Source organism: Epinephelus fuscoguttatus, linkage group LG3 (genome assembly GCF_011397635.1).
Source record: "Epinephelus fuscoguttatus linkage group LG3, E.fuscoguttatus.final_Chr_v1".
Lineage (NCBI taxonomy): Eukaryota > Metazoa > Chordata > Actinopteri > Perciformes > Serranidae > Epinephelus > Epinephelus fuscoguttatus.
In genome coordinates, this window is record NC_064754.1 from 16,960,020 (window position 1) to 16,984,599 (window position 24,580).

Consider the following 24,580-nt stretch of genomic DNA (forward strand, 5'->3'; position numbering starts at 1 on the left):
AGCAAGAACACATACATCACGTCCAGATGGTGCTACAACGCCTGCTGGAGAACTCCCTGTTCGTCAAGGCTGAGAAGTGCGAGTTCCACGCCTCCTCTGTCTCCTTCCTGGGGTACATCATCGGCCAGGACCGCATGGAGATGGACCCCGCTAAGGTCTCAGCCATCACCTCCTGGCCTGTCCCTGACTCTCGCAAGCAGTTGCAACGCTTCCTGGGGTTCGCCAATTTCTACAGGAGGTTCATCCGGGGCGACAGCACGGTGGCAGCACCTCTCACCACCCTCACCTCCCCCAAGGTCCCCTTTCGATGGACTTCGGCCGCCGAGGAGGCATTCCAGCACCTGAAGGGGCGATTCAGCTCAGCTCCCATTCTCCTGATTCCTGACCCCGAGAGACAGTTCGTAGTGGAGGTTGATGCTTCTGATGTGGGGGTGGGGGCCGTCCTCTCCCAGCGTTCTGCAGAGGACCTGAAACTACACCCCTGCGCTTTCTTCTCCAGGCGTCTGTCTCCAGCTGAGAGGAATTATGACATCGGTAATCGAGAACTGTTGGCGGTGAAGCTGGCGCTGGAGGAGTGGCGCCATTGGTTGGAGGGAACCAAGACCCCCTTCCTCGTCTGGACCGATCACAAGAACCTGGAGTACATCCGCTCGGCCAAAAGACTGAACTCTCGTCAGGCCCGGTGGGCTCTGTTCTTCACCAGATTCAGCTTCACCCTCTCCTACCGGCCAGGCTCCCGCAACGTTAAACCTGACGCCCTGTCCTGACAGTTCATGGTTGGGGAAGAGGGCCCCTCCAGTCCAGACAACATCCTCCCCACTTCCCGTCTGGTGGCCGCTCTCACCTGGGAGGTGGAGGAGCGGGTAAGAGCTGCTTTGGAGGACCAGCCGGGGCCCAGCTCCTGCCCCCAAGACCGCCTATTCGTCCCTCAGGAGTTGAGGTCTGAGGTTCTGCAGTGGGCCCACGGTTCCCGACTCACCTGTCATCCTGGAATTCATCGAACCAAGGAGGTTCTGCAACGGCGGTTCTGGTGGGCCACCTTGGATGATGACACCAGAGACTTTGTTAACGCGTGCCCAGTCTGTAACCAGAACAAGGCCCCGCGACGGGCCCCTGCCGGTCACCTGCACCCTCTGCCTGCGCCTCATCAACCCTGGTCCCACATCTCATTAGACTTCGTCACCGGGCTGCCGCTGTCAGGAGTCTACACCACCATTCTGACAGTAGTAGACCGGTTCACCAAGATGGCTCATTTCGTGCCCCTGCCCAAGCTCCCTTCGGCCAAGGAGACTGCTGAGCTGGTCTTGCAGCACGTGTTCCGGCTCCATGGCCTCCCGTCCGACGTGGTCTCTGACCGAGGCCCCCAGTTCACCTCTGCATTCTGGAGAGAATTCTGCCGCCTCCTGGGAGCCTCCACCAGCCTGTCCTCTGGGTTTCATCCCCAATCCAACGGCCAGTCCGAGAGGATGAATCAGGAGATGGAGACGGCGCTCTGCTGCATGGCTTTCAAGCACCCTGCCTCCTGGTCCACACAACTGCTGTGGGTGGAATACGCCCACAGTACCCTCATCAGCTCCGCCACTGGGCTCTCTCCATTCTAGTGCGCTTATGGCTACCAGCCTCCCCTGTTTCCTGCCCAGGAGAAGGAAACCGTCTGCCCGTCAGTGGAGGCCTTCATCCGCCGCTGCCGCCGGACCTGGACACAGGCCAGGACCGCTCTCCTACGGGACACAGATCATTATTCGACAGCCACCAACCGCCGCCGCTCCCAGGCCCCCCCTCACCAGGTGGGACAGAAACTGTGGCTGTCAACCCGGGACCTTTCTCTGAGGGTGGAGACGAAGAAATTGGCTCCGAAGTTTATTGGACCATTCCCCATTGAGAAGGTTGTAAACCCAGTGGCTGTTTGGCTCAAGCTGCCCCGCACCATGCGGATTCATCCCACCTTCCATGTCTCCAGGATTAAGCCGTTCCGGGAGAGTCCCCTGCAGCCTGCCTCCCAGCCACCTCCACCTCCTCGCATCATTGACGGGGCCCCTGCTTACACGGTGCACCGCCTGCTGCGCTCTCGTCGTCGTGGGAGGGGTCTGCAATACCTCGTCGACTGGGAGGGGTACGGCCCGGAAGAGCGGTCATGGCTTCCGGCCCGTCAGATCCTGGATGCGTGACTCATTGAGGAGTTCCATCGCCAACACCCTGATCAGCCCTCCAACATCGCCTCAGCACGAGGGGGTCACAACACCGACCCTCAGTCCCCTCTTGCATCTGAGACATCTGGGTCTGAGGAGGAAGACGGGGGGTCAGTCTCTGAAGAGGACGAGGAGGCTGGGACGGAGGCCTCAGAAGAATTTTCATCTCCTGTCTGATCTCCCGGTGCCGACTCTGCCTGTTCCCGACCTGCTCTCCTCGTCTGCCTCCCGGTAAACTCACCTGCCTTCTGTCCCTGACCTCGTGCTCTGCCTCAGCGTTTCTGGTATCTGACTGCTCAGCTGGTAACAACTCCTCCGCCTGGCCTCGTCTATCCTCCTGCCTGCTCCCCATCGGTGCCTCTGCCTTCGCAGACTGCTCATCTGGCTACGACCCCCCCGCCTGCCTCCAACCACTCCTCTGCTCTCTCCCCGTCGGCACCTCCGCACGTGCAGCCGGCTCTTCGGGCCACGGAGCTTCCTCCTCGTCGTCATCGGCTGAAGTAAGCTACTTCTCTTCCCCTCACACCAAAAGAGAACTGAACTGTTTGGAGCCGGGGGCTAAGGAGCTTCCCCTCGGTTCCACAGCCGACTCCGGCCACGTCTCTTCCCCTCATCTGAGCCCCAGAGACTGTGTGAGGGCTTTCAGCCCGAAGAACGAACTTTATTCTGTGTTTATTCTATCTGCTCCATACCTTGTTTGCTGTGGTGAAAATAAAGGTCATTACCAACTGTTGCATTTGGGTCCATACCACACCCGTTTCAAGTTAATAGTTTGCGGCATGACAATGACTAGACCATTTAGTATGAACTATCTTTTTTTAGCTTTTCAGTACAATCTCTGTGTTGTTGAATCGAAGATGAGGTAGGTATAATTGATAGAAGACAAATAATTAGTACTTTATAGCAAGACTAGAATATTATTGTGATTGTTGTAATAAACAGGGGTCAATATGTAATCAAAAGGTTGGATTACTTTTCTGAGTCTGTGGGTATAAAACGGAATATGAAATTAGGTTGTGTTTTGATTGTTCTTATAAAATGATTGCTGTCTGAGACGGGACAGACTGATTTCAGGAGTCTCAGCACAGTTTAGCCACACTAAAAATAACAGAAAGCAATATTAGACCTCAAGCTGTTCTGACAAAATAAGCAGGTGGTGGATAATTGAAAGCATGTGTGTGTGTATATGTGTGTGAGAGCTCCTGGGCTGCTTTGATTTTATCACAACAATTTAGAATAAAATAAAATAAAATAAAATAAAATGCACTATTCCTTCATTTTTATAGACAGCATAATAACCAATTGTTTATTCTGAATAAATATATAATGTTTGGTTGGGATTTCAAAATCTTGTTGTTAAATAACTACAAATTACATCTGCAATATTTAATCACTAATGTGTTTACACTGTATTAGACTTAAAAGAATACAAAATGGCCATTTGTAAATCAACTAGTCATGTTGTGTTACCTTGAATTTGTTAAGAATACTTTGTTTTTCTTGTCTGCCTCCATGGAAAACTGCAAACATATTGATTTACTGATCAATTGGGGACCACATTTACTATAAAATCTATATCAAAACATACACCTGTTTACAAATTCTCACACAACTCATGCAGTATGATCCAAGTCTCATTTATCCAGCTGTACTCTCAGCACTTCCTAAATACATGCTATTTTGCTCAAAGAAATAATATTGGAGTCTGGCTTTGAAGACAGCATAGATACGTTTCACTTTCAGTTCAGTTTTAAATAGTATTTTAGCAAAATGCATGTGTTAGTTAAGCGGGGTTCCCAGTCAATTAATTGATCAGTCAATATGTTTGTTGTTTTTATTGGAAGCATGCAAGAAAAGCATAGTTTTCTCCTTGAATTCAAGGTAAGACAACATGACTAACTGATATGCAAATGGTCATTTCGTGGGTGGAGGGTTCCTTTAAATCCTCATCACACTGTGAATTGATTTTACAAACTTGAACAAATGTTCTGAATCTTTCACTTTCAACATGTCGCTCCTCTAATCTTATCTCCAAAGTGTTGATTATGTTGTGGCATAATGATACACAATGCTTCCTGTATGATGGCACAAAAGGTCTTAAATTAATGCATTAACATTTAAAAGGTCAAAATATCCAACACATTCTCACTCCGACCTCATCACATATTGATGTTTGGTCATGGACTTTCCATGTCAACATATGAAAGTAACCCGGGTGTGTTGGTTGTTGATGTTCTGGGACACCGTATCAATGTTTGCCTTGTACATGCACTGTGTCTTTTCAAAATAAACACACTACGTCACTAATTTTTTTTCCTTTAACAAGAAACACGTGGTTAACTTTAGGCAACAAAAGCATGTGGTTGGGTTCAGGAAAAAAAGTTGTTGGACCCACCCTCCACCCCTCCCACTCATTGTATTCGAACATTTCACCCTATTAATCTTCATTGTTGTCCTGCTGCATTGCCCCCGATGCACCGTTAAAGGGATAGTGCACCCAAAAATGAAAATTCAGCCATTATCTACTCACCCATATGCCGATGGAGGCTCAGGTGAAGTTTTAGAGTCCTGACATTACTTGCGGAGATCCAAGGGGAGAGGAGGTAGCAACACAACTCCACCTAATGGAGGCTTGCGCAGCCCCAGAATCAAATGTTCAAAAACACATAAGTGAAACCACAAAATATCTCCATACTGCTCGTCCGTAGTGATCCAAGTGTCCTAAAGCCCTGACATAAAAAGTTGTTTGGAAAAACGTCACATGTGTGCACTTGCATGAGACCGTGAGACATGGGCACCGCGGTCATGTGTGTTCACGTGCTTTCGCTGGTCTTGCACGAAAACACGTGAACACACATGAACGCAGTGCACAGAGAGGCAGTTAGAGCTACAGGCTACAATGAGGCTAAAAACAGAGTTCAAATAACGTTTTTCCAAACAACTTTTTATGTCGGGGCTTCAGGACACTTGGATCACTACAGACGAGCAGTATGGAGATATTCTGTGGTTTCAATTATGTGTTTTTGGACGTTTGAATCTGGGGCGCCCTAAGCCTCCATTAGGTGGAGTTTTGTTGCTAACTTACCTCCTCTCCCCTTGGATCTTCACAAGTGTTGTGAGGAAACTTCACCAGAGCCTCCATCGGCATATGGGTGAGTAGATAATGGCTGAATTTTCATTTTTGGGTGCACTATCCCTTTAAAAATAATCAGCCGCTTATCATGCTGATGTTTGCTGACTTTGTTTGTTGGTGTGTGATGTTAAAAGCCATTGACCAAGCACTGGTTTTCAACGACTTCGGAGTGAGACCAGGTTGAAATATCCCACACAAACTATGAATTCATTATTAGCGCCTGGTGTGGAAATCTAAAATATAAATGTATTTAAAAAATAAAGGTAGCACATTTAGCATTTTTCAGGACATTTTAGAAACAGTTTGGTGGAGGGCTAATGCATATCTGTCTGTGTTTTGCTTCACATCATGGCACATAAGATTAAATAATTGGGGACACGGCAGCATTAATAATGATGAATGCACAGCAGATGCAATGTTGTGCAGTGCTTGTAAATCATCAGTGTCCAGTGACATTTTAGAGTGAAAAATGTTCATCCCCTTTCAAGTTTTACTCAGTTCTTCTACTCATTTTGTAGTATTGTTCAGTAACATATTCACACATTCAAGTGCTGAATTTTCAATGTTGAAATGAGGCCAATAACAGGAAGTAACCTGTTTACTGGTGTTGATAGAGCTGGGATCTCTTGGGATCTTTGTCTTTATCTATCTATCTATCTATCTTTTAGTATTATTATTATTTGTTTAAGTTTAAGTTTATTTACTTTTATTAATCCCCCTGAGGAGAAATTCAATGTGAATGAGCTCTGTGGACATCTGTTTGGTCCTTTAGGCAACGCTGGAGTTGCACAAACATAAAGGCAGACCAGTTGTGGCTAAAATGCCTAAAAGGTTTAGCTTAAAGGCTAAAACAGCAGCCAACCTAACCCCAGGCTATTTTAGATAGAACTAATGGCTGTGTTTCCATGGTGACGTGCCTTCACATCTGCTTTGAACTGACGAAAAAGAAGGAAACGTGACTCATTTTAGGGTTTCACATTGCTGCGAGGTGAGGAAAGTTTTTGGAAGTCCTAGCAACTCCTTGAAAGTATATATCACGTTCTGCTATTGCCTCACTTTTCCTTGTAATTTGTCATCTAATCCTGCGAGACACAGATACCCAGGGCCCAGAATGCACAGTCATACTCAAGATAGTCAAGGTCCAGACAGCTCAGTGGTGCAAATGATGAATTTAGATGTTTATCTGTGGTCTGTTTATTAGCTCTAAGCCATAGTCACAGTCTATCTTTGTTAAACCAGCACCAGTGCCGTCAGTGCACAATTAGGAGTCAAGGATGTGGCTGCCTCTTTGGCGAGCTCTATTGTTTTGTGAAAACTGTTCAAACTGTGAAAGTGTAACAACACATTGCAATGGGAACCGAATAATTTTATCACTCGCGTTAGAAAATAGCTTTGATGAGTTTTGTTGCTGCTTGAAGTCTGTTTTCTTTGTGAGGGACAGAAGGGTGAGTGAGGACAAATGGAAAAGTGTTTCAAAAGCCATACCCATAACAAAAAGCTGTGTCATTTTTATTTTGTTTTGTATATTTCCATACACATATTTCTAGTATTTGTGTCTGGATTTCGAGACTATATCAAATATAATTGCAATAATTGGTGCTCTTAGCTTACACTGTCAGCAGTATGATTTTGCCTTCTGTTTTCTGTTTATTTTCATCATTGTCTTTCTCTTCATGCACATTGTTCATGTATTAGTTTCTGGTCATGATTGCAAATGAAAAAAGTACAGATTCAGCTGCTTGACTCTCCCCTTGGTCATGAAAACATTTAAACATGGTGGAACGAGGCTAATAACAGGAAGCAATTGAGATTTATTAGTCTTGATAGAGTCTCCCTCTTTTTTCTGTTTCTCTACATCTGCCTGCAGCTCCAGCCTCATGTAAGGGTGTCCGTTTGTCACCTTCTTTGCATTCCTAAAATCTGTCAGCAGATGCTCACTAACCTTTTGACTTTGGTTGACACATGCAGATATTGATTTATTTCCATGAATTTCACTGACTATTAACTGAAAAAGTACACGTCAAATACATTTTTCACAAAGATGGTTTATGTCATTTTGAGGTGGTTCTCATCACACTGATGCATGTTGTATTCACTTCATCTGACAAGTTTTAATCAGTTACTTGATGCTATTAAAAGTGGGTGTGATGTCATGACTGGTATCTGTGTTTGCCTCGCGAGCATTTGACTTGAGTTGGGCAGGTGTATGGGCAGGACCAACAGACTGCATATAAGAAGTGGACGTACCCTCTGCTCTGAAAAGTGGAGCAAATGTGGTGGTGCCTTAAACCTACATTCTTTCTAATGGCCAGCAGGGGCGACTCCACTTGTTTCGAGTCATCTCATATACAGCATGATGTTCATTTTGTAAATTCAGTCAGGAACACTTTAGTCAAAGAAAACTCTATTTCCATTTGCAGTTTTATTATTTGGCAGTATGGCTCTGTTCTGGGGCCTCTCTGACTTTAAACGAGCCTACGGCAAAAGGCGGAGAGAGCTCACCTCTCCGCCCTTCTGCGTGCCTATGTGGAAAGCCTTAAGGCAGAGAGAGCACACTTCTCTGCCCTTCCATATGCATATGAGGAAAGTCTGAGGCAGAGAGAGCAAACCTCGCTGCCCTTCCATGCGCCTACATGGAAAGTCTAAGACGGGGGGAGCAGCACCAAAGACCCCTCGGGAACAGAACAGAAAGAACAGAAATGACATTGCTAAGTCAGACACAGCATGAAAAGGAGGAGATGGGGTGGAGGCAGGTTGCAAAGTGGCTTGCAGAGGAAGCAGCAACAGTAGGCAGGCCAGAGCAGTTTAAATAGGGAGCCCTGAATGAGATTCGCCAATTAGTTTGCATAGAAAGGAATCATGTGATCTATCAGTTGATTGGGCTGCTTGAGAACTAACACCATGCTCAACATATGGTCCCATTTAGAGTGGAATAGACCATAAAGCAGGGAATGCCTTTGGATGTGGCTACCTTGTGATTGACACATCACTCCCATGGTGGTGTCCTCAGGTTCTTAGTTAGATCATCCCCTAGCTCCTCTACAACTCCAAGCTCTCATACAAATATGGGCGTTTCTGGCTCCAAAAAACACAACACTGTGATGACCAAAATGCCAAACTTAAGGCCTTCAGATGCAATGGGTGATGTCAAGTTGTTCTACTACGCAGGACCTCAATACCACTTCTACCACAATGACTGTTCACCCCCTGGCTTAATTCCTGGTACAGTAGGAGGTAGTGGATGTGTTGTCTATTTTCTAACATAAAGTCTATGGTTCATCTGTCCATCCACCCATCCATCCCAGTCTCATGAGCATGATATCTCAGGAACGCCTCAACGTTTCAAAGTTGGCACGAACGTCCACTTGGACTCAACGATCAATTGATTAGAATTTGGTGTTCAAAAGTCAAAGGTCACTGTTACCTCACAAAACACCTTTTGGGCAATAACTCAAGAATTAATATGCTAATTATGACAAGATTCCTCACAAATGTCTAATAGGATAAAATTTTATATCCAAAAGTTCAAATGTCAAATTCACTGTGACATCACGTGTTTGGCAAAAACACTTTTCTGGCCATTATTCAACACCATATCTCAGAACCACAAGGGCAGATGTTTGATCGGATACTGAAGACACTAATGCCCATCTTGAAAAAAAAATACACCTATTATTTTTTATTAAATTCCTTCACTGTTTTGACTGGCAGTGTCTGCAACTTGACTATTTGGCAGAGGCATACTGTACTATCACGAGGTGGTAATTGTATTTGTTATAAATAATGAAAAATATAACAAGTGGAACTTTAAAAAAAAGTTATTGGCTGAACTTGTTTTCTCTCATTTTTATTTTTCTTTTCATCTTACATCTTTCTTTCAACATAACATCAGAAAATACAAAAAAACAACAGCGTGTTCATTTCACATTAGCACTCACTTGTCAACGCAAATTACAGTTAGGCAGGCCAAGTAGCCACGTGGGTTTTATTCAAACAAATGTACATATCAATGTCAAGTTAAGTTATAAATCTGGCAGTTAGAATAAATACTGTGCAGCATCTTTATTCTTAACCGGCCTCTTATCTTTACAATGCCTTGTCAAAACAGAAAAACTGCAAATACCATTATTAATTCTGACAGATGACATCTGATTAAATCCAGACATTCTGACAATGATAAAAATTGCACTTTTGCGGTTAGAGTTTTTAAAAATATCTGTTTGGATCCTTTACATTTGTATGTAATGTCATGTTTAATGTCAAAGAAAGCAATCACCAGTCATCACAAAGTGTCAGCTGATTTGTTGAGGAAAGTTTGTCCGATGTACAATTTAAAGAAACAAGCAGTAACAACAAGGCTTGTGTTAAATGTCTTGCAGAGAGTGCGGGCGCCTGTCAACTGTGGGCTGTTATGTTGATGCCGAATGCTTCCAAGAGACAGCAGTCAAAGTAAGTCCAAGAATTTGGCTACTTCTGTGTCCATTTCCAAAAAGTGGCTCTGAGCAGCTCACAAGACGTTTCATCTAAATAAACACGATGGGAAAGAGGGATTAAGATAAAGTGTTAGTCCTGTTTGTGCTGGGATCAAGCCATCATTCTCAGTCCACAGCTTTAATCAAGCTTTGATTCTCAGATGTATCTTGAACACAAAATTATGTCCTATCACAGTCGTTCTTGCATGTTGGTCCAACGTGGCCCTTTGAAAATAAATAAAACATTCTCTGGTGGCCATCTAAATGTCAGTCTCTTTCAGGCCGTAGCAGTCTGCCAGATCGTAGAACTGATAACTGCTCTGCTCACAGGAGTTGTAAATCCCCATAGAGACTGTGTCCACTATATCAATCCGGCCTACTGAAGGTGTGGTTCCTTTTCCAGGTCCTCCCTTGATTTTATTTGACAGATTGTTCACTTTCTCTTTGAGCTGGAAGGAAGATTTTTGCAGCGGTGGAAACAGACTCCATCTCTTGAAACTCAGTGAGCGCCCTTTCCTCTTGTGTAACAAAGAGCTGCCACAGGATTCGTGTGCAGAATAGCCGGGCTTACAGTCTCCCCTCTGATCCCTTGTCATTCCCTTGACAGCTGTCCGCCACCTCTGGTCATAGAACCGACGCAGGACTCTCTTTCTTTGGTGGCACTGGCACCTGAAGAGCCGAGTGAATGCCCTCTGGAACTCTTTGCTGGAGCAGGGGTAGATCATGGGGTTGATGCAGCTGTTGAAGTAGCCCAGCCAGAAGATCACCTTAAACACAGTTTCGGATGGCTTCAGTGCTGGGAAGAAGGCACCTAGAAGGAGATGAAGCCATATGGAAGATATGTGAGTAAACATAAAGTACATACAATACAAGTATAGTTGATTGCTTTCATTGTTCTATTAAAAATAATCAAGAACATTTTCACAAAATATATTTTTTAATAGAATTTCTACAATCTTGTACATACTAAATGCTAAATATCAGATCATAATTGTTATGAACAGGATGCTTCAGGCCATTTTGTCAAGCCGGACTTTAATCAGGTCCAAATATTGGAATAATTGAATTTTTCTGTCAATGAGCCTTTTTTTATGAAAAATTCAAGAAAGCATTGTCAAAATGAACCTGAATCCGAAACAAACAATGCATTAGGGCATATCTACAGCTGCTTATGCCACACATAAGCATTTTTCATCCCTGTGACAGGACGTAATTCACAGCATTATTGTTGCGGTGATTTATTGTGCAGCAGTCAGTTTGGTTGTGTTTATTAATGGAAACAGAGGAGGTTCTGACATTTTGTTGACTTTTATTAATGGGGACAGATAGTTGCAGAGCATGCTTCAACCACAAGCCTCAGTGCACCTAACTCTTTTCACTATGCTTTTGCTTGAGTAGAATATACTGTATGTGGTAATCAGACACAAGTATTTGATTTTTCTTCTCAAATGACTTCAATTGATGCACATTTGTCTTCCACTAATCAGACTGTTAAAAACATAAAGGGGGTTTAAATGTTCCTGTGGTATTTGCTTTCTCTGAGGGGAGAAGATAGAATATACACCTTGTCTTGTGAGGTGTTTGTATGAGTCAGCACAGAGGCAGTGTAGCTGTAACTGATTCAACACGAAATGCACGTCCACTGCCTTGGCTTGTGCAAAGGTCTAATCGAACCATGTCTTTGTCATTAGTGTGAGTATGATCGAAAATCCTGCACGGACAACTTTAGCTTCCCATTATCAGCTATTTTTTTGAGTTGATGGAGCATTAAAATTGAACAGCTAACACTTTTTTCTGGGACATTTGTTGCCTAAAGGCATTTTAAAACATTTGGTTTGAGGCCTTTTAATGTTCTTACATATTACAGTACAGAAGAGTAATTCACCATTAATTAGAGCATAAGTTTTGAGTTGAAAGGACAGTTTACTTACTGCTTAAGCCCAAGCTGCTCAGTGGCGCCCCTAGAAACTTTTCATAGGGGTGCCCACACGGGGCCACTGAAAAACTTGGGGTCGCACACAAAAACCGAAAGCTATAACTGAATTTCAGGAATTTTGTTTGCTGTTTTAATAGTCTTTGGCTAGTCTTTGGCTAGTTGAAAACTTTGTCAATACAGAGAGTTCAGGAATCACATACTGATGTACTTTAGCCTCTTATTTTGCAGTTAATATTAATAAGTATCTGGTGTACAATTAACATTTGAGTTCCACAACAATCCTGTTTTAATATGCAATGTATCTGTACTTTGGGCAATTCATTGTTCATCAAATAGGCTGGTTGTTCTTTGCTTTAAAAAAAAAAACAACAACAAAAAAAAAAAACAAATATACAGCTTTAATTTGAGTACACTGATTTTGGGAACAAAACATTTATTGGGAACAAGCCTTCTCATGTTTTGAGGAGACCTGTGGGTATCCATGGAACCCAAGGGACCCCTCTGAAAATGTCCATGCCAGATTTTCTCTCGCCAAAATGTAGCCTAAATTTAAAGGGTTACTTAGCCCCCTTCCCAACAAGCTATGCTAACATGGGTGATACCAATGGATGCCTTAGATCATCTAGATTCACAAGATACCACCACAGTTGTGCTAGCTTAAAAACTAAGGACACCACAACCTCTTAAAGACAGTAATGTTGGCCTCCAATTATTTTTTTGCGAGAAGAAGAGGGCAGCAGTTGCACCACAGGGGCCATGACCCACCCTGGCCCCCACTTGGGTGCACCACTGAAGTAGCTTTGCTCATTTTTTATTATACTCGCTGTGGTAATTTGGTACGACATGCAATGACATGCTGTTTTTCATGGAATGCTCTCTTTTCCTATTGCTTTCTAGCTGTGCTTGTCTCCCTGGGCTTGGATTTAACACAGCTGTTGACCCTGGACACAGACGCAACATGTCTCAGTGCTAATGTCAAGTCTGCGCTGCCTGGGACCACAAGTCCATTTTCATTTCAGTTCTACTGTGGAACTCTACAAAATGGCTCGCATGTGATTTTCAAAGTAATGGTTTCTTGCTGTTTTGACATCAGCTACCAACGGCATACTGTGCACTTGATTGTACTATTTACTCAGAGACAACAGCTGCATAATAAAACAGAGTTCTCACTCTTACTTGTTCCTTTTGTCTGCAGTATGAACAGTATTCTGATTGTAGCATCTGCGACACAGCTCTTATTCTGCTTTCATTTCTTTTAAAAGCCTGGCTTGAGATGAACAAAGTGAACCTAGGAGGTGAATTTCTTCACTGACTCTTCTCACTGAGATGACATCACATTCAAGGCAGACAGCAAGTAATTCACTATGACCCACAATATCAATATCTTTTAGTTTTTTGTTTTGTTTTGTTTTAGATAAAATTATCTTTCCGTCTGATGTCTGAAAGATGATTGCTATTCTAAATCTTTTTTTGAGGATGGGATTTTTTTTGAAGTTCACATTGACTCATAACCTAGTACATGAATGAATGCTTTGAATACATATTGAAGCCCTTCAAGGAGTCCGGGGACCTGTCCAACATCTCATAGAAAATTTTGTGATGTCTCTTTTTTTGTGATCAGACAAAATCCTGATCAGTCCTCAGTCGGTCTTTTGACATTTATACTTCAAGTGAAGGTAACCTTTGATGGCATTTTAAAACTCAACCTCAACATATGGCCACTAAGGACAAAGCTACAGTTCAGAGAATACTTGTATCGCTATGGATTTAAAGTAGGTAGGTTGTCAAAGTTAATAATCTTAACACAATTTCCTTTTTACGCCACTAGTTCCTTGACGCATGATTCACGCACGTACCTTCTGTAATTATTACCCTCGGCCCATCCCATAGTTTGGGAAATCAGGAAGTGATGCAGCAGGAACATTGTGGATAGCAAGCAGAAACAATCCTCCGTGAACAGAAATGGATAAAGAAAGGGGTCTTTTGGATGGCAAGTTCAGCTTCACAGCTCTGCCACGTGATTCTCTTGGCAAGACCAAAGTTATTGCATTTAGTGTTGATATGAATTACCACCAGAGTACACCGAGCTCCTTAAAAAAACAGGGGATGTTTAGTTAACCTTGTAAAGTTGGACACTACACTGTGTTGATAGGCCTATCACTAAGTAATGTTACATTCAGGTCAGTAGTTGTTGTTCCTTGTCGGGCTTGAGTTTGCCATGGTCTGCTTTCAGCATGTTTTTTGAGTATGCAGTACCTTCGAGGTTATTCTGGAGAATATTGTGGACAGTGTTTCTTATTGTTTTGGAATGTTGCAATAATAATAAATATAAAGCTAGCATATTGTCTCACGTGTTAATAAGAGTGTCAAAAACTTGTAAAACATCCCTTTAAGGTACATTTAGAACAGATTTAAAAAATGATTAATTTGCGATTAAACACGAGTTAACTATGGACAACCATGCAATTAATCACAATTAAATATTTTAATCAACTGACAGCCCTAATTTATAGTAATCAATATGGGTAAAATGACATATTGTAGTGGTTATAGTACCCATATTGACATTTATATTAGCAGCAACTATAAATATATTAGACTATTCTTGAATTACAAGGCTGATGATATTCTATTATTTTGTTCTTGTCAACAAATTCTATGAAAAGACCAAAACCGACTATAAATAAGTGTCTCAGTGTTCTCCACCCTAAGCCCAAAATGTTCCTGCTGGAGACACAAATATTTACAAACTGATCATGAATATATACTTTGATTATTTTTAAAGGCAGAACTGTTTCCTAAAAGAGCTGGCTACTGGAGTTTCTTGCCAAAATTACTCCAACAGAAGTAAACAGAGTATTTGTTGGGGACTAATTCAGAACGGTGTGTTCAAAATAAACCACAGTGCTCATGTGCATCATAATAAAGGGACATGTCACCCAGTGCAACATGTGGTCTAGCAGGCTGTGGCTACACAGGCTAAAACACGTTAGTGAGATCAATTATTAGCCTTTTCAGATTTTCTTTACACATCAAGTTCTTCATAGACAAATATAATGCACCCACAAATGTAAACTGTGTGGGCACAAAAAAATCAAGGTAATAATTTCAATCAATTTAAGCATAACCACTGTAACAATATTAATGGTGATTTTAGTCTCAGTACACACATTTTTCTTGTAGACACTAATTCTCTACTCATACATTCACTGTAAATCAGTGTCCCCTTCATCAGACTAAGTGCATTACTTTAATATTTCTGAAAATAGTGCACAATATACCCCTAAAACAAACAGATACTGTAATAATTAGAGGCTTGAAACATGCATGAATGTGTGGTTTTATAGTGGTTGAGTTAATGTCAGCAGCAAATAAAGAAAAACCAGACATTTTTAACACTGTAGGGTAACTGATACAATAAAGTTACCTCTATATTATCTGTGTGATATGGTTGCAATTGATATTTTACACTGACAGACAGCATTCGAAGTCATTCTGAAAGTCTGTTTCTCCTTATTCCATCAGTTTCTTGTATTCATAAGCCTGGTGCACTAATGTAGGCAAATCGTGTTAGAGCACTCTCTGGAGCTTCAGATGAGTCAGACTACTCCGTCTAGATTTGCATCATCACAGAGAAAGGACCTGATTGGCACAAGAGGTGCTAAAAGTACATGTCTGCCTCTCAGCAAAAGGTTACTCATTAATGATGTGTCTCAACAACATCAATCTGTCTGACTGACCAAGTATGGGTGTGCAGGGTTTGCAATCGTATGTTGTGGCTATTCCACTCTCATTAGTCAGTCAGTCAGTCAGTCAGTCATTTAGAAAACAAACAACAAACCCCCTTGAGGGATGAATCCATAAAACGCGGCAACACTTTATTGATCCCTATGGGGACTATGTGCTTTAAACTACTTCCTCTGGGGTGGTCAATGTTCGGCTCAGATTGCAGAGCAGCAGGTCTGTGGGGATTCTGCAGGACAGATGGTTTCCAGTAAAGACCTTAAATTCCTAGTTCCGAGATTTAGGCTTTAACAATCACATTAAGAAACTATGGTTCAGTTTGTACGATAACGTTGTTCTTGGTGGATTGACTCTTATTATGATGCAAATTAGAAACCTCTACCATCTATCAGGAATTATGAATTTAAAACAACCTACGATATTACCAAACCTACTTCTCTAAGGTAATTACTCCTTTTGGCAGAGCCCCTTTTGATTTCTCTTTTGAATACTGATTTTTCGGAGTGCCACTCTGAGTCATGGGCTTTTTCAGATTTAAGATCCTGGGTGATGTTTCCCAAGAGCTGGCTGTATAACACAATCACAAAGCCATCATGCGATAATGGTAATGAAAATGATATGTGAGAGATTGTTTATCAAAATCAGCTCCGAAGACATTTTTTGGGTGCAGATTGGCCTCAATAAATGTTGCAGTAATATGATAATGTGTGTAAAGTGATGATGTATTTGCACCAACATTTAAAACTCATTCGTGCCTTTATTAATTTTCAATTATAAGAGGAATATCTATCCACCTTGGACGTCTGGATACAAATAATCCAACATGAATAATCTTGCCCTTTTCACTCCCATTGAGTGAATCAAGTGATTACCAGCTCCCATTTCATTTCTCGCACCCTCTCTCTCCCTGCAGGCTTTGCTATAATAATTTGACTCAATAAATCTGGAGGTGCAGCAAAACTGGGAGTGCTGTAAGTGCTGTACTTGGTAAGATACTGGCCATTTGTTCATTATGTCTCTCACAATCAATTATTTGAAATGTATGCTAAATTAAAATTCATGAGGCCACCATACAGTGTGTGTGCGTGTGTTGACGTAAATACTATTACTTTCTGTAAGTGCAGTTTTGTATGCATATTGCATGCTTCAGTTTAACTTATGTATAATTCATAATGACTTACACTGGTCATTGCCACTGAAGGGCCTTTTCAAACCATTTCCATCCTAACTTCCATGTCTAATCCTTTCGATGCTGTTGTCAGTTTAAAAGCTGTTATTAACATCAGCACCTACATTTTAAGTGTTCAGTGTAAATAATTTCAGATTCTCAAGACTTCCAGGCAGAATTTAAAGTCATACTATTGTTGTGAACTTAACGCTGCTGCAAATACAGACTATGAAACAAAACCCTAAACGCACAAATCTCTTTATATCATTTATGTGAGACTCATACCAAAACAGGTAGCCTACTGGAAATGGTACTTGGAACGAGCTGTGATGGTTACAAGATGCTGGGAGCATTTACTGTAGTTTTAGAGTGCTCATTAGTGAAGAATGTCAGTGTATTAAGAGTGTTTTTTCAACAGGTGAAAAAAAAAATAGGCTCCCAGAAATATTACAGGCATGAAAACGAGCCACATTAACGGGTCACGTTGCAGATTTGACCTCTTCTGACTAAGATATTGGTTTTTTATAATCTAAGAATCTTAGTTTTGATGACTTTCTGGCATCATTCTTTGGATAAATAAACAGAGGAATGGAATCCAGTGTATGCAATGTTCTGTTTTCTGTTATATGAAAAGGGGGTGGGTTTCATTTCAACATTTAGGGGGACACATATGGGGTTTGGGGGTCATCTGTATGGACATTTGGAGCATTAAGCACTTAATTTCCTGCATTCTGGTGACTTTTTAAGCACAAATTTCTGCCTTTTATGCATCAATTTGTAGTGTAAATGTTTCAAACTTTGCCACTGTCTTGTTTTTATTAGAGTGGACAAATGCACATTTTCTAAATAATAAGGTCTGCGTCCCCCTGTGCCCCCCCTGGAATCCACACCTGTGGTTATACCTGAATATTGCTCTGCATGTTTTGCAGTTTGATGGTGTGAGTTTTCTCACACTGTTTGGTTTAATATTGTTAGCCAGTGTGTTGCACTGAAATCTACTCGGCTCTCAGGAGGAGCTGCAGGCTGAAAAGTTGAATCACTTAAGTGACGCAAATGCATTTATTACCCATATTAAACTTAATTAGCTGTAAAACATATCAGTGCAAGCGATTCAAACAGTCGAGGTGATGAATCATACATTCAAGTAGGTCATTTGAGGCGCTATAACGTGCTAGAAATTGAAACAAGGGAGCATATATGAAACTATAACATCCCTTTTCTGTGCGCCTGTTGTGACAAAGTGTAATAAGCGCACTGGGGCGCGTTTACGCTGTGCCACAGGAGACAGAAATTTAAAGTTATAAGACATACCCATTGGCAGAAAGAAGAAAAAAGGCAGCCAACACAAGATGAACATCCCCACGACGATGGCGAGGGTTTTAGCAGCCTTTTTCTCCCTGGAGAACTTCATCAGCCGCACAGAGAGCGAACTTCGAAACGGGTGGTTTTTGTTGTTTTTCGAGCTGCTCGGACGCGCGTCCTCCAGCACGCTGCGACAGTGTATCCGGAGGACCACCTCCATCGACTTGTTCCTCTCTCTTTTAACACCCGCTTCTAAGCTTTTAGTAGTCCTGCGGGCCACCACGTAGACCCGAAAATACATGATGAGAATGACGAGGAGCGGGAGGTAGAAAGAGAAGAGAGAGGAGAAGAGCGCGTAGCCCGGCTCCTCTGTGATGCTGCAGATTCTGTCGTCCACCGGCGGCGGTTCCTTCCATCCGAGCAGCGGTCCGACAGAGATCACCGTGGATGACACCCAAACCAGCACTAGAATAGCCACCGCTTTCCTCTCTGTCATAATAGTTGGGTATTTCAGACAGTGTTTTACACCTATGTACCTGTCGATGGAGATGATGCAGAGGCTGAGGATGGATGCGGTGCAGCAGAGCACATCCACCGCTGCCCAGATGTTACAGAAAACCCGGCCAAACACCCAGCATCCTAGAACCTCCAGAGATGCAGAGAAAGGCAGCACTATAATGCTCAGCAGCAGGTCTGCCATGGCCAGGTTGACGATGAAGAAGTTTGTGACGGTCTGCAAATGTTTATTGCACACCACAGACAGGATAACCAAAATGTTGCCAACGATTGCCACCAGAATGAAAACGGAGAGAAAGATCCCGACCCCGACAACCTGTGAGTCCAGTGTGAAGTTCGGGCATGTGGTGATGCTGTCGTTTGGAAATATTTGGTCCAGGACTGATCCGTTGAATGCCTCAGCAAAATAGATTCCATAGTTGCTTTCGTTCCTCAAGTTAGAGTCTGTCATTTTTGAAACGCCATAAAGCTTAGCAAGTTTAGAGTAAGTTTACCAAAGAAAGCAATGTATCTGGCATCGTTTCATCTCAGTCTCTCCTCGTCTGGTCGAGCAGATAACATTTAGAAAACCTAAAGAAGAAAGAAAAGTCAATATTACAACCAGCAAATGCATGCATAATCATGAAGCTGCTGAATGAGAAAAAAAGATAGAAAGAAACACTCCAAAAACAGTTTTGATTCTGGAGAAGGTAAAAGCATCATTAAGACAATTTTAAAATAACAAAAAATCAAATACATTTAGAGGCATTTCCATGCATGTCTTCCCTGCCATGGTTTCCACTGGTGGCATCCTTTGTAACAACTCCCCGATCAGAGTCAGAGCTGGTACAGCAGGTCTGAACCTACAGCTCCACCCACACGTCACACATTTACTGTTGCGTTCACAGACTCCACAACACAGCGTCACTTTAAATCCGGTCACGAATTCTACACGACACACTGACTGGAACTGAACAGCCTCATTGTGGCTCTTAATCTGACTTGTTTATAGGCTAGATGTCTAAGATTTTTGCATCTACGCACCTAATAGTCTAATAATGCCCTCATGGAAAACTACATGAGTCAACCTGTCATCCATCTCTACAGAGATAAGAGAGAGCAGCAGCATCAGTCAGATCATCTAAACAGCCACTGGGCACCAGCAAGCCAGCTCGGACCACTGGAATGAAAAACGAAGTGCCTCCAGGCAAAGCTGTGAAGTTCTCCAGTGACACAGCAGCTGCCCTCCTCAGGCCGTTTGTGCATAGCTTCGGACAGGCCTGCACAAACCACCGAGGAGCCTGGAGAGGAAAGGTCAAGAGGCAGGGTCACAGAGTGGACAAACAGTCGCTGCATGGGAAAGCATCAGCCCAGTGTGTAAAACATACAGCCCCATCTTTTAATATGAAGGCTTTGATGGACCTAAACATGTATTGGCAACTGAAGTCTTAACTTAATAGCCATTTACAAAGGCTGGCTTTGAACAAAGACCATGAAGTAAAGAACCTTGGTGTTATCTTTGAACGTGACCTGTGTTTTGAAGTCCAAATAAGAAAACATCACCTAAAATGTATTTTTTCATGTTAGAAACACTGCCCGCATGCAACCTCTTTTATCTGAAGAAGACACAGACAAACCTGTTAATGCTTTTATCTCCAGCAGACTTGACTACTGCTTGTTCTGTCTTGTTCTCAGGCCTCTCAAAGAAATCTTTAAAAGAAAAAAAAACACATGATCCAAAATGCAGCAGCACGTCTCACCAAGACAGAACATCAAGAACATATCACACATTCTCACTCCGACCTCCTCCCAAATTGAGGCTTGGTTATGTCCACATACCACATGCAAGGTACCCTGGTTGCATTGGTTGTTGACGTTCTGGGACACTGTGTAAAGTTCTGCCTGTTAAATGCATTGTCTTCTTTCAAAATACACTTCTGTTTTCACAGGAAATTTAACGTTTACATACAGTCTCTTTCAAAATAAAGGCATTATGTTGGTACAACAAATCGAATTGATGTTTTTCTCCTTCAACAACAAACACACATGGTTAGGTTTAGGCAACATAAACGTAGTTGGGTTTCGTCAACAAAAACATTTGGTTAGATTTAGGCAACAAAAACGTGGTTGGGTTTGGGCAACACAAACGTTTGGTTAGGTTTAGGCAACAAAAACATTTGGTTGGGTTTAGGCAACAAAAACATGATTGGGTTTAGGCAACAAAAACATTTGGCTAAATTTAGGCAACAAAAACGTGGTTGGGTTTAGGCAACAAAAACATGGTTAGGTTTAGGCAACACAAACATTTGGTTAGGTTTAGGCAACAAAAACATAGTTAGGTTTAGGCAACGCAAACGTGGTTGGGTTTAGGCAACACAAACATTTGGTTGGGTTTAGGTAACAAAAACATTTGGTTAGGTTTTGGCAACAAAAACATGTGTTTAGGTTTAGGCAACAAAAACATTTGATTAGGTTTTGGCAACAAAAACATTTGGTTAGGTTTAGGCAACAAAAACACATGGATGGGTTTAGGCAACACAAACATTTGGTTAGGTTTTGGCAACAAAAACACGTGGATGGGTTTAGGCAACCTTGTCCTGCCACTTTTCACCCTGATGCCGCCAGGCACCTTTAAACTATAACGGCAACTGGCTGCATATCATGCCGACGTTTAAGAGAACCTTTTTTCATTGGTTTCTGACACTGCAAGTCGCTGCATAAGCGCCAGATTTCGATGACTTCAGAGTGAGACCGGGCTCTCCTGTTCATTTTAGAATTCATTCTAAAATTGTGCCTTTAGATTTTAAGTCTCTCAACGGACTGGCTCCTGACTATTTATCTGATATGTTGGTCAAATACAATCCCTCCAGATCCCTAAGATCATCCACCCCTGGTCTACTAATTGTCCCCAGAGTAGAATTGAAAAGTACGGTAATGCTGCTTTCTGTGTCATTGGACCTCATCTCTGGAACAGCCTTCCAGAGGACGTCAGACTCCCTCTCAGACTGCTTCAAACAAAATCTTAAAACCTTAAAATCTTTTTAGAGTTGCATTTTTGTAGCTTTTATCTAATTAATTGGTATCAAACCTAATTTGTATTTTTATTGTGTGTGTGTGTGTGTGTGTGTGTGTGTGTGTGTGTGCCATCTTTTATGTGTATTTTCCCATTTTGTTATGTAAATCCCTTTGAGTTGCACTTGCTGTATGAACTGTGCTGTACAAATAAGGTTATTTTTTACTACTATTATAAGAGGTGAATTTAGATTTTAAATTTGCAGAGGACATTATTTTATTTTCTGCAGAGACTGGAAGACTGTTGCAAACATTATGCCGATTGTTCCCTGTTGATTGTGGTTTGCACATTGTCTCTTATTTGATTTGGAAGGAACTGATGTAATTACCCGAGGCTGAGTGTACAGATTGCAGTTTATTGCAAATTCATTTGCAAACTATTCAACCTCTAAAATGAGTTACTGTAGTAATGAGCAGCATTGACAGATAGCCAGATAGTGTTTATTTAAAGGCATGGCAAGTAGCTGATTTCAGCAGTAAAGCAATTCAAACTATTCTACATAAAACATCAAAAATATTGAGACAAAGGGCAAAAGAAACACGTTATAAAAGGACATTTAAATACAGTTAAAAGCAGTTACGAAACAGCAAGAAAATAGAAAATAATAAGCTAAAATAGAAAAAAATACATGAATAAAAGTTACAGTGCAGTGTAAGAAATGAATACATTTTTGATTATTACAAGGCAGCAGCAAACAGAAAAGTTTTCAGCTTTGATTAAAAAAGAAAAAGCAAGACTGCTGGGAGTTTTCTGGGAGTTTGTTCCAGATATACGGCACATAAAAACTGAATCCTGCTTCTCCATGTTTAGTTTCGACACTTCGACACAAAGCAGACATGTCCCAGATGAACTGAGAGGTCAGGTCGGTTCATAATATGGCAGAAAATCTGAAATATAATTTGGCCCTAAACCATTTAATTCTTAATAAACCAACAGTTGTACATATTTCAAAATCAACCCTCTGACAGACCGTTAATATAAAGACCTCAAAAGTGGAGTGATATGATTCACGCTCGAGCAGCAGCATTCTGAATCTGCAGCTGTCTGATCTTTTAGACAGACCCTAAAGACACCGTTACAGCAGTCGAATCTAATAAAGATAAATTCAGTTTTTCCAAATCCTGCTGAGACAGAGGCCAGGATTTGAAGACGTACGTACTTCAGTGAAACTACAGTGGTTTTCATATCAATGCACAAAACAGCAGAGCACCACAGAGCCGGCCAACTAAGGTCCATGTTTACACTAGAGGGTGTCTCACAAAAGTTACCTGTTTTGCATTTGTTGCTCTCCATCTGAATCTTCTTATTAAATTTGGTGCTGAAAATGAGGCTAAAAGTTTAGATCCATATTAGAGATATATTCAGCAGGATGTGTGTCAGAGCAGTTCATTAGGCTCTAATGCTGATTATACCAGAAAAGGAAATTACTGGAGGGATGAAGAATGGAGACAGTGTTGCTATTCTTGGATCAAATAAGTGCAGCAAAAAAATGTAAAATTTGGCCTGAGAACGTCAATATTGGATCATATCCCAAAACTCTGGATGATGTTCAGTGCCAGTTTTTTTAATCTTGCTTACCGCAATATGTGTGAATGGCGTAATGACCGCCCATGAAGCCAGCCACCCTGTTTGGCTGCAAAGCACACAAGATATTAGATATTAGCAAACCTGGTGTAATATACAGTACAGTCAGAGCTCTGGCTGTGGGTAGCAGCACTTCTGCTTCAAGTCACGCCGAGTCTGCTCAGCTGTCAGAGCACATCCTCATTATTGGATTTATAAAAAAAGCTACAACCTCATCCAGCACACCTGCTCCTCTGTGTGAGAGGGCTAAATCTGCAGTCATGGGCCACAACATACAGGAGAGCATCTTTGATAGCAAAGAGCATGAGCCTGTGAAAAACAAGTATGCTTCAGATGATGTATGGGTTGGATTGTAGTTAAAGGTCACTAATGGTAGGTTACAGTATGGCAGTTGTAATGTTCTTTATTAGAATGTTTAATCATTTAACTGATCCTTCTACTGACTGATTATTTTCTGAATTTGTAACGTCAGCCAAGCAGCAGCCTCCAGGGCTGCAAAATAAAGCCGGGGCGGAGGTGCCAAAAACTGTAGCTCCTTAAATGGCCACTTGAGACTGGCTCCAGAAACAAGTCAATCCCAGTGGACCCCCATGTTAAAATGCCCAGCTTTACGGCAGAAGTAAACATGTTTACAGCCTGGTACAAAACAAGGTTTTGGTCTCTATAGCTAATTTTTCTGTTCATAACAACTGTGCGTGGGGTGATTTTTTTTCTAACTCCCCCGTTTTAATGTTAATTAAGATTTGAAATTAGGCATAATTAGGAACATGGCAGCTTTAAGACTGTCTGCCAGGCATCACCAGAGTATATGAGTCAGATCGACCCATCGCTCCTCCACAGCTCCACCCTCTCATCCAAATGTGCTCACTTCTGCCTCCAAAAAAACAAGATTGCAATGGCCAGAAAAACAAACATCCATTGCAGTCTATGACTTAAACTTCCATGAACTGATTTTTGTGGCCACCTGGGGGCAGCAGAAACAAGCTGTGAACACAATACTTATATACCCATCATATACATGTTACCTGCAGATTCAGCTGATAGTGACCCTTCGCAAAGTCCCACCCATAGACGCAGACTTGCCAATCACAACATAGCATCAGGCCGGCTCAGACCAGATTCCAACAACAACACAGCTGTGCTCCATTGACTCTAATGCAGTTGTTTCAGATTTCCTTCATTTTCAGGCTGGTTTGGTGGATTTGGAGCTAAATGTTGTGCCTGGGGCACGTTGTGTATTAATGATACTCGTTACCTGGAGAGGTTGGAAAAAGATATACGCTTCTTCCCTGTTCCAAAACCAAAATCAGACCCTGACAAGTGTAGGGTTAGCTAGCTAGCTAAAAAAGACCAACACTGCTGTACAGGAACCAGTGAAGGGAAGCAGGGAAACTTTGCTCATATTCAACCAGCTCTGTGTCATCACATTGTGCGCAGTTTAAAGTTGTTTGACTTCCCCTCGGAGATCCCTGCCCCTCCGACGG

General features: G+C 42.1%; 1 protein-coding gene across 1 annotated transcript; it reads right to left on the reverse strand.

The window, feature by feature from the left end:
* Positions 1 to 9,218: 9,218 nt before the first annotated feature.
* adra1d (adrenoceptor alpha 1D) lies at positions 9,219 to 20,434 on the reverse strand. Its single transcript, XM_049572770.1, has 3 exons — positions 19,197 to 20,434; positions 17,954 to 19,030; positions 9,219 to 10,605 (listed from the first exon to the last, which is right to left on the reverse strand). The coding sequence occupies exons 2-3, from the start codon at positions 18,909 to 18,911 to the stop codon at positions 10,055 to 10,057; spliced, it is 1,509 nt and encodes a 502-aa protein (XP_049428727.1). The 5' UTR covers positions 18,912 to 19,030; positions 19,197 to 20,434; the 3' UTR covers positions 9,219 to 10,054.
* Between the last annotated feature and the right edge of the window lie 4,146 nt (positions 20,435 to 24,580).

What these genes read in the sequence shown, in the direction of transcription:
- adra1d (XM_049572770.1), bottom strand. Translation starts at nt 18,911, where the DNA reads ATGACAGACTCTAACTTGAGGAACGAAAGCAACTATGGAATCTATTTT. An exon ending in TTTCTTCTTTCTGCCAATGG is followed by an intron (nt 10,606 to 17,953) that starts GTATGTCTTATA and finishes ATCTCCTTCTAG; the next exon opens with GTGCCTTCTTCCCAGCACTG.